The sequence below is a fragment of the Carica papaya genome, chromosome 8, assembly GCF_054855325.1.
Source record: "Carica papaya isolate Zhongbai chromosome 8, ASM5485532v1, whole genome shotgun sequence".
NCBI classification, from domain to species: Eukaryota; Viridiplantae; Streptophyta; class Magnoliopsida; order Brassicales; family Caricaceae; genus Carica; species Carica papaya.
Genome location: NC_142316.1, coordinates 9580114 through 9591059, shown reverse-complemented (window position 1 = coordinate 9591059; position 10946 = coordinate 9580114). Strand labels below are relative to the sequence as shown.

General features: G+C 30.8%; 1 protein-coding gene across 1 annotated transcript; it reads left to right on the top strand.

The window, feature by feature from the left end:
- The first annotated feature begins 6628 nt into the window (after positions 1-6628).
- On the top strand, positions 6629-9017 carry LOC110814520 (heavy metal-associated isoprenylated plant protein 3). Its single transcript, XM_022041993.2, has 5 exons — positions 6629-6768; positions 6917-7067; positions 7442-7671; positions 7872-7950; positions 8188-9017. The coding sequence occupies exons 1-5, from the start codon at positions 6760-6762 to the stop codon at positions 8733-8735; spliced, it is 1017 nt and encodes a 338-aa protein (XP_021897685.1). The 5' UTR covers positions 6629-6759; the 3' UTR covers positions 8736-9017.
- Positions 9018-10946: the final 1929 nt, after the last annotated feature.

Sequence of the window (10946 nt, the reverse complement as noted above, 5' to 3'; positions counted from 1 at the left end):
ACAGTACGATATTTTGAAACATCAAATTCGGATAAGGATCTCTCATTTTATTCTCTGTTACGGTAAATTGAAGATTAATAATCAATGATTGTGTATTTTGTTAAAAATTAGAAAAACTCTAAAAATAATTACAAGTTAGTAGTAGAGTCAAAACCAGTTAGTTCGTATTTGTCCTGATTCCCTGTTTATTTTCCTGTACTGCCTAAATTGCTTACTATCATATTATGCGTATCTAAATTGATAGTTTTTATAGTTTTCTCAATTATTTGGTTTATTTGGTTCCTCCTACATTGTTTATCTGGTTATCTAGGTTACTTGGTTATTCAGTTATGTTAAACTATATCGCTTACTTAAATGTCGTTTAAATTAATCAATATGAAATGAGACATTGGTATGCTTTGGTGGTAGTTTAGATGATGAGACTTTAAATAAATGAAAGCTTACTGGGCATCGTGGGAAAGGATGGACGGACTTGGTATATAGAAAACTCTACTGTGGATATTACCTCAGTCGGACGGAATTGAGAAGTCCCATACCGGAAAGGTTTTGGGAGATATGATTCACCTTTATACCAGACGGGGTATCGAGGTGGGAGGCCACGCCGGTGATCCGCGTGCCCCGCGATTGGACGGCCTAGAAACGTTCTCGCGTGTGTGGACGGTCCAGATCCATTCCCTCCTCAGGCATGATCGAACGGTCGTGATTAAATATAATGAACGGTCTAGATTTGTTCCGTCTTTAAATGCGATCAGACGATTAAGATCAAATCGCGATGAACGGTCTAAATTTATTTTTTCTTTAAACGCGATCAGACGGTCGAGATCAAACGTGATGAACGATCCAGATTTATGCGAGACAAGTATAAATATTTTGCATCACACCAAATCCAAAACCCTAGCCGCCAGCCTCCTGTTGGAGAAGAAAAACTAATCACTGGAGAAGGAAACCGACCACCGCCCCCCACCGCGCCGGAGCCACCTCCGACTGCCGAAAAAGGTAAAAATTCTCATATCTGCTCGAAATTTGATTTCGAGCACCCCCATGGCCAAATCGGAGCAAAAAGAACGGCGAGTGAGTCGAAAACTGCAGATAAAGCCCGATGGCGCCACTGCGGGCAAAATCGAAACCTTCTCCGATGAGCCATTTTTCATTTCTAGATTCATGCGATTTTTTCACTATTTTGTTCACTGTCCTATTTTTTATAGGTTGACCGAAGTAAAACCCCCAGCCACGAAGGTTAGTCGGTGGAGCCGTCGCACCGAAAAATTCTATCGCCGGTAGGTTTATGTTTTTTTTTTACTTTTTTGGGCTAACCGATGCCCCCAACGTGTTTTCTCGCAGGGATGGGTATAAAACCGGCTGAAATTGGCCAAAACTAGCTGAAGATAGCCAGACCGAGGCAAGCCGCCGCAGACGTCGGTGCCATCGCCGGAGTACGGCAGTGCCACCATGCCGGAATTTTGAAATTGGCTGAAAAAGGTTTTTAATAACGATTTTGACTTTTTTGATGTATTTTTAGGTGCATGAAGTGTGTTTTAATCTTCGCAGGAAAATTCAAGAAACTTGAGGATCGCTAGTAGGCGCAGTAGAAAATTCGGTATTTCGAACACCGATTCGGGTAAGAATTCCTCACTTTTTTCTCTGTTATGGAATTGAAGCTTAATAATTGGTAATATGGTATTTTGTATAATTTAAAAAATTTTGAGAATAATTATAAGCTACATATGGAGGCGGAACAAGTTAGTCATTTATTCGTTGTCCTGTTTAACTAATTGTTGAATTTATATATTTAAATATATGATGATATATTGGAATGGTTAAATGATTTAATCGTGTTTTTTTTATATATATATTGCTTATCTTGCATGATTTACGGTTGATTTGTGGAATTAAAAATTGATATGCAAACGAAAAATTATTTGGTCATGTGAATTAATGAATGGTAGCCTTACTGGATATTCTGGGAGGTGGTAGACGGACCGGGTATATAGAAAATCCTATCGTGAACGTTGTCTCATACTGAACGAGGTATTGATAAATGGTATTTTGACACTCATACAGGACGAGGTATGGGAACGGTCCGATTCATCCTTATATCGGACGGAGTATTGACGGATGATAATTTTGGCGCTCATATCGGACGGGGTATGGGGACGGCCGGTTAGTTGACAATATTAAATATTGGTTCACGTGTAGTGGGACATCCTTATGGGCTCTCAAGGATACCAGTAGGCAAATGAAAAAGGAAAGTGGTTGTTATTGCTCACTTGAAAATGATATTAGAATGTTATTTGAGTTATTATATCTCTATCGGTCGATTTTAGAAATCTCGCAGTAGTAAATATATGCAATAAATAGTTTTCTTTATGATAAATAAATTTACGAAAATCAAGAGCTCAATTGATTGTTTTTATGATTTTTATCAACCTTCAGTTTCTGTATCGGTTAGTAGTATGATATTTTTACTATACTAGTGTAGCTCACCATTTCATTAACTATTTCAAATCAAGATGACCAAGATTCAGATTCCGATCAACAAGAGGGTTGTAAATAAGGTCACCACCCGGACTCCCTTCAAAAATTAGTGAATATCGTTCTAAAATACTCAGTTATTTGTCTTTTATTTATTTTTTTGATTTTTATTTGTTCTTTTAGAAGAGATATTCTCGTATTCCTATTGGACATTTTAAATCATTATGTAAGGAATGTAAATCCTAAACTCTATTATTTCGCTTCCGCATTTAATTATGGCTTTATTCCTTTTTAAATTCAGGGTCATTACATAGGTTGAAGTGTTTTTCACCCCTTTTAAATTATCATTTCTCCTCTCTTCTTAAATTTATTTTTCAGATCCGATCATTTCTCCTAATTACTAAAATTTTATGGTATTTTTATACGTTTATCTAAATCTTGCTCTAATGATAAATAATAAAATAAAACAAGCACCTTATTTTATTAGATTCATATTGGGTCCTCATAATACTAATACAAAATATCAAAATAGCTAAATTTGAAATCTTTTTCATGAGTTCAAAACCTTTAAAATTATATATACTAATGTACAAACTACTCTTACATATAATAATAATAAAAGAAGCTTTTCAGTACAATGATTGTGTATAAAAGTGATAATTGAAAAATAAATAAATAAATAAATAAAAAGAACACGTTTTCTGTGAAAAAAATAAGAAAAGTCAGCAAAAGACCAATTTAACATCCATTACTAAGTAATTCTCGGTACGTCCTCCACAGACACAATTATGCCACTCAAGAAAAAGATAAAAATAATAATCTTCTTCTTCTTCTTAATCCCAATTACAGCATTGCTTATTATTTAAGTAGTTAAGTGTTTGTATTATTTAAAACTAAAAATATGAGTAAAAGATTTATTTAATTACGCATTAAATACATACATTATGGTCCAAAAATTGTATACATTAAATAATTAAATCATCAAATAAAATGAAAATTGTTTAAATTAGAATTTTATAATTTCATGAGTTGAAATCCCACCCATAAAGAAAAGCTGAATTTATATTTTATATAATTTCTGTTAAAAACAATTTATTTTTTAGTTTTGTAATTATTATTGTTAAAAGTTTATTAGTCATTTCAGATATTATACGTGGAATTGCAGGTGCAGAGGTTGGGCCCATTGCTAATATCAAACACATTATAATTTTCCTTTTTTGCCATCATTTTCCGGGTCCCCCGTGCCAATATTGTGAGACAACATAATTAAATCGTACCTCAAATTTTAAGATAATTATTATTATTTTTTTAATTTCTGAATTATTTATCACTTTATATATAATTTCATTTTAAATTTTCTAACGTCTTTATTGGAAAATTATAAAATCATTCTAATTATAAAAATTTTGAACCTAATTATAGTACATCATATGGTTTAAAAATTAAACTGACTCCTAGTAAACTAAAAATTTTGTAAAATTTAATTTTTATAAATTATTAACCTACAATATGTTACTAAATTTAAGTTACTAAGTAAAATTTATATTGTGAAATAATTTATTTGCTAATTATATAGTGGGTAAATCCTTAAATTATTTTAGAAAACCATAATTTATGTGTCACCTTCAAATTTTGATGTTTCAACTCCAAAAACATTAATAAGAGTAGAAGTCAATCATAGCGTCCACTAAATGAAATTAAATTCAAAGGGATTGGAGATTAAATTGAAATACGTCATTGCTATCGTAAGCACCTAAAATGACTTCTTACCGTCGTAAATTTTCTTATGCTGTCTCATAATTTCAAACATGCACAACAATATGTTTTGACGTGTAGAGAAAATTTGACAGAAACTTCTACATATGTGTGCTAATTATATTTTTTAACATAAACACTAATTTTATATAAATTATCAAATTTATTTTGATAGATGTAAAAGCAGAAATTATTTGTAGACAAAGCTTTTAGGATATATGAGAAACTTTTGATAAAGAATTTACGGTAAAAGAAAAATTCTTCAACCGGATCGTTCCAATAAAATTATTAGATTAAGAAATTTAAAATTTTATGTCTTAGTTTAAATACCAATTCGTTTCGCTTATTTTGCTCACGTAAATTTATGTAAAGATGATAAAAAAAAAATTGATTTAATATAGTTGAATCGATTTATCTAATTATATATTATTTTTAATTAAAAATATAATATATAATTCATGCGGGTAAAATTAGATCGAGTATCATTAGAAATTTATCGAACCAAAATAAAATAAATTTGATAAATTGAATTTATATTTTATATATCTAAAAATTATATAATATTTAAAGCATATTTTTGAAGCAAATTCAAATTTTTTTATATTTAAAATTTAATCGAAATTAAAATTTACAAATATACATTTTAAACTCAATCAATTGTCATGTCTAATATTGTAATCATTACGGATAAATGTTTAAATAAAATATAATACCAGAGGATATGATTGATAAAAATAGAATAATGTTGGTTATTTTCTGATTCAATATGCAATCAATGTGGATATTGATTAAATTTGGAGGTTAAATTTACCTAACACTAACTATACTTGAAGTGGAATCCTAGGCTTAAAAGCAGCCAAAAATTAAAACATGCTAGTGGACCTGCTTGACTTGTAAATTCAATCCAACACAGTGTAATTAATTGATTGCAATGAAGACTATGACTAGTAGTAGTAGTAGTAGATATCCATACCTCCAAAATTTAATTGCAATGATTTCATGATGAATTTATATTTTTTGTCTGTTTGATTTAACATAACTCAAAATTTAATTTATTATTATACTTATAAAACTATGATGATCAAGTTAAAATAAGTATTGGGTAAAAATATATATATTTATTAATTTTATAACATATTGAGATAATTATTATCTCTCTCTCTCTCTCTCTCTCTAGATATATAATATAAAGACGTAAAAATTATTTCGTATCAATTTTTTATTTTTTAACGATAATTTTATATTTAATATGATAATATTTAATAATTATTTATTTAATTTTTAATTATGAAAACAATTTTGATCGTATATAATAGTTAGTTGTTTAAAAATTTTGAATATAAAAATAGAATTTAATTTTTCAATGACCATAATTTATATATTATATAATTAATTTTTAAATTTATAACCCGTATTTAACACACGACAGAGATTTTGTGTATTTTTTATTATAATAAATAAATTATTCACTCAACTAGTTTTATTCTAATTTAAAATAAATTAAAAATAAAAATATGCTATTGGCACAGTATAATAAACTATTAATATTTTATTTCTTTGAACATTATTATAATATTATTTTATATTTAATTTTTATTTTTTAATAATAATTTAATTTTTAATTTTTTTAATTTAAAATAAAATTGTTATGGTATAATTGTAGTATTTATACCAGTTAATATTATCTATTTTAATCTACTTATATAAGCTTAATTAGCTCTAATTAGTACAATATGCAGTACTAATTAAATTTTATTGCGTAAGTTCATATTAATATTATTAAAAAATAAAAATAAAGAGGATATTAATAAAAAATTAAAAAATTCACAATAATTTTACAAGTGCAATAAAGAGGAACTTTAATTATTCTACTTCGTCTATAAAAACAACATTTTTATGCTTGATTTATTTAAAATAAAATAAAATAAAATAATAAATTTCATAATTTTTTATTTTGAAATTCTCAACGGAAATAAATATTAGAAAACACACAGTTTGCCCATAAGATTACCGTGGGAACGGCCAACAGTATTATCCATAAACAGACGCTACGGTAAAAGCAGCCAAATTTACGGTAAAATTCCAAAATTTACTACTAAACGACAAAAACCCCGTGAAGTTAGGAACCCAGAAAGTTCTGGAGGGTAATTTAGGCATTTCACGGAACTGGTCGTAGTCAAGTCAAAAGTTGAACTGCGTAACAAAACATGCGCCTTCGTTTCTCGACTACCCATCAGTCTAACCCGGCGGGCAACAGCGCCCACCCATCCTGACCTCATCATCATGTGTGGACATGTACATATACACACACTTCCCGCATCACCATCAAGATCACATGCATAACCATCATAAACATAAACATTAAACATACCATCCATGCCATGCCATGCCATGCCATACCATACCATGACGTCACATAAACCATCCTCTTCTATATATTCACACCGTTTGCCTTCATTTCTTACCTTCAAACAAGTCTCTTCTGTAATTGAGAACCATCAAATTCTCCAAACCTAAAATTAACAATTTCAAATGGGCGAGGTCAGTTCCCACACTCTCTTGTCTTCTCATCTTCTCCAGTACATCACATCGCTTATCTCTCTGTTCTCGCTTTTCTCGTCGTTTTTTAATTAATGGAATAAGTTAGGCTGATTATGTTGACGCATTTCTGGTTTCCATGTGGATGCAGCAAAAGGAAGCTCCGAAGGTCGACGGAGAGAAGAAGGCCGCCGATGCCGCCGTCAAGAAGGAGGACGCCTCTGTCACCGCCGTTTTTAAGATCGACATGCATTGCGAGGGTTGCGCTAAGAAGATCAAGCGTGCCATGAAGCATTATCCAGGTGAATTTAAAATTTCATCTAATCATATTGGAAATGTAGTCAATCCTAATTTCCTAATTTCCACCTTAATTAATGATGTCGTTGCTCGTAAAATTGAATACATATTCGGATCCTGCCTGTTATTGTATATATATTCTACAATTGATAAATGAAATCTGAATATGGAGTATTTGTTTTAAAAAGGAAAAGTGATCCGTTGAATTTTTGTATTCAAAGCGTAAGAAATTGGGACTGGACAAGAATTGCAGATAAAAGAGGGTTTCTGTACATAATTAGAGTTTTGATTAATGGTGTTTATTCATGAAAATTGGCGTGAAGAAAATTCCAATTTCCAACCACACCTAACATGAATTTTCGTTGTTAATCTGGTGAAGGTGTGGAAGATGTGAAGGCAGACACTGTAGCCAACAAACTGACGGTGGTTGGGAAGGTGGACCCAGCTAAAATCCAACAGAAATTGCAGGAGAAAATGAAGAAGAAAGTAGACCTTATCTCTCCTCAGCCTAAAAAAGACGACAAAAAACCCGACGAGAAAAAAGAAGACAAGAAGCCGGAGGAGAAGAAAGAGGAAAAGAAGGAGGAAGAGAAAAAAACCCCCAAAGAGGTATGCGGTACATGAATCTCTTTCTACTCCTCTCTCCATTCGTTTAGCTACTTTTCGCCGTTGCATGCGGCGCCTGTTAGCCATGTGGGAACTCGTTCCATCCATCGATTTCTTGTTGAATGGTTTTGTTTGATTAATGAATGTTGCTGAATTTAAGCGGCATGCACAGCTAATTTGTGTTGAATTTTCCGGTGAAACAGAGTACGGTGGTTCTGAAGATCAGATTACACTGCGACGGATGCATTCAGAAAATCAAAAGGATCATCTCAAAGATCAAAGGTGAGAGAGATCGTTCATTTTTTTAGTTAAGGTTATATTATACTAAACTGAGTTGAAGTAATACTCTGAACAGTGATTAAAGTAATCTCCTGAGACTCTCAGGATGATGCAAGCACTGAAGCTTCTTAATCAATCAAACTACGTAAATTTTAATTAAAAAATGGGGAGAGAAGATTAGGTAGCTGATTAATTTAATAATAATTCGAGGTTAACTAACGATAATGTTAAAATTAACAGGTGTGGCGATGGTGACGATAGAGGGAGGCAAGGATCTAGTGACGGTGAAGGGAATAATGGAGGTCAACGAGCTGGTTCCTTATCTCAAGGGTAAGCTCAAGAGAAATGTGGAGGTGGTTCCACCGAAGAAAGACGACGGAGCACTACCCAAGAAAGATGAAGGAGCTAAGAAGGACGACAAGCCCGCCGCCGCAGCTCCGGCCGGCGGGCAGAAAGACGGCGGTGCAGGCGAGAAGAAGGAAAAAGAAGCCGCCGGCGGCGGAGAGAAGAAAGACGGCGGTGGTGATGGTGGGAAGAAGGAGAGTGCTCCCAAGGTGGAGGTGAACAAGATGGAGTATTATCCAGCATATCTACCACAACCAGCGTATTGGTATGACGGACACGGGTACGGTCAGAATCAAGCGATGCAGGTGTACCCACCGCATCAAGGGTATGTTAACGTGAATCAAGGGTACGCTTACCATGGATACGCAATGGACCACCAACCACATTTACACGCGCCGCAGATGTTCAGTGACGAGAACCCCAATGCATGCTCTGTGATGTGAGTCACCCGGCGGAGTCAACGGTGGATAATATATATATATATATATATATAATATATAATATTATATAGAAGACCAAAAATGTAAATAAGAAAGAATTTAGGGAGAGAAAACTAAATAGGAAATTACAGGGGGAGAGAAATAGAATTTTGGAAAATAGTAAAACTAATAGCCGGCCGTTGTGCTGCTTCTGGGCTGGCTTTTCTCACATAATGCGCTGGCCGGTTGGTACTTGTAGTTCGTTTTCTTTGTTCGTTTATTAATGTTAATTTTTTTTAAAGTTAATTTATTTTCTTTTAATAAGTAACTAAATTATTCAATTAGTTTAATTAATTATGAATTAAATGAATGATTTATGAATTCATTATTGGCCTTAATTTCAATTAATTTTTTAATTAAAAGAAATTTTAGGAAAAAAAATGGTCTACTTGGTCTTTAGTCCGTGTACAAATAATTAATTTAGAATTTGAAGCGTTCCATGAAGCTGTTTTCAGTTCAAACTAGAACCGGATATATAATTATGGATAAACTTGTTTAAATGTATACTTATATATATATATGTATACATACGGTAATAATATGATTAATATGAGTAATTTGTAGTGATATGATAATTTATGTAGTTTGATCATTAAATTTAGAAAACAAACATTTAAACAATTAAATTAAGAATTTTATTTTAAAAATAGAAAGAAAATCAAATAAAACAAAACTTAGCTAATCCATTGTCAATTTGTGGGGTGTTGGTTCGACTTGTCAAAAGACTTTATTTAGACATAGTCTTTTTCTTTTTCAATTATGATTAAACAGAGATTAAGCTACTTAATTACGCTACGTTTCCAAATTAGAGAGAGAGATGAAAGAAAAAAAGAAGAATGAAATATTGGAAAAAGGTGTAAAAAATTAAGTCAAATGAAAATTAATTTTAATTACTTTCTTAATAAATGAAATTTGTTTGTAAATTTACCCTTAATCTATGTTTGGAACAAATAAATGATATATTAGACAATTTTATTAAATTAATTTAATTTAAATATATTGTTTTTAATTTTTTTCTTAAAAATTATCACAATTAAAATAAATATAAATTTTAGTTAGAAATTAAGTTAGGGTTAGTTTAGTTTCCAAACAAGGCATTTGTTAGTTTAGTTGGTAGTTGTTCAATTTAAAGTTGTAATACAGCTGGCTGGTAGTACAGCAGTACAAACAAATGATCAATGTCTGACATGCAGTGCAATTATATGGTTTTAACTTATACAATTATATAGTTTTAGATTTCTAACATAATCATTATTTCTTTATTATTTTTTTAATCTATTTTTCATTTTTATTTTTTGTATTACTCTAAATATGTACCACAGAGATATTAATTTATTACATATGTTACATTTATTATCACACCATCATAAAATTTTTTAATATTCAATTTCCTACATATGTTGTTGCATCTAAAAACAAATTTAATCGGGCATATTTGGCAACATGTGGAAATCAAAGGGGCACTAGTGATCGTAAAAATCTTTAATTCGATAGTTATTAGAACTATTATTATGTATATTATGTTAATGGTTAAAAAAATAATAAACACTAGTCAGTTATGTAATATCAATAAATATCGAAATATTTTTAGAAATAAATAACTTATAATGGAGACATATTGTGGAGGGGAAAATTCTAATAGTAGAAAATATGGAAGACTATTATTATGCTTCAACATATTTTCCATTCAATGTAAAAACACCAAAAACATCATATACACCATCATAATCGTGTATTAGTTTGATTACCTTACTTGACTTAATTGTATCATAAAATTAAAGAGTGGGCCAATGATCCCATTGAAGATTTTTTTCTTTTTCTTTTTTATTTTTCTTTTTTGGGCGGAAAATTAAAGTGGAAAATGATGCAACAAGTTGGAAATCAATTAATTAGCCCTCCCTTTCTCAAATTTAATGATTTAACATATAGAAAGTTACGAATATTTTGTATTATGTGAAACTAAAGGGGACCAATATTTGACCAAGTACATTATATTTACATTATTTGAGTGCTCATAAAATGAATTAGTTATTTTAAGACAATTTGTAAAAGTCCGAAATTTAAAGGAAATGAATTTGTATTTTTAGATGCAAAAGCAAAAAATAATATTAGGATTACATTCCTTACATAGTATATTTAAATGTTCAATAGAGATACGAGAATGTACCTTCTACA

Bases quoted from the DNA above. Each gene is read 5' to 3' on its own strand.
- LOC110814520 (XM_022041993.2), top strand. The intron at 7,068-7,441 runs GTGAATTTAAAA...AATCTGGTGAAG, and splicing joins TGCCATGAAGCATTATCCAG to GTGTGGAAGATGTGAAGGCA. The intron at 7,672-7,871 runs GTATGCGGTACA...CCGGTGAAACAG, and splicing joins AGAAAAAAACCCCCAAAGAG to AGTACGGTGGTTCTGAAGAT.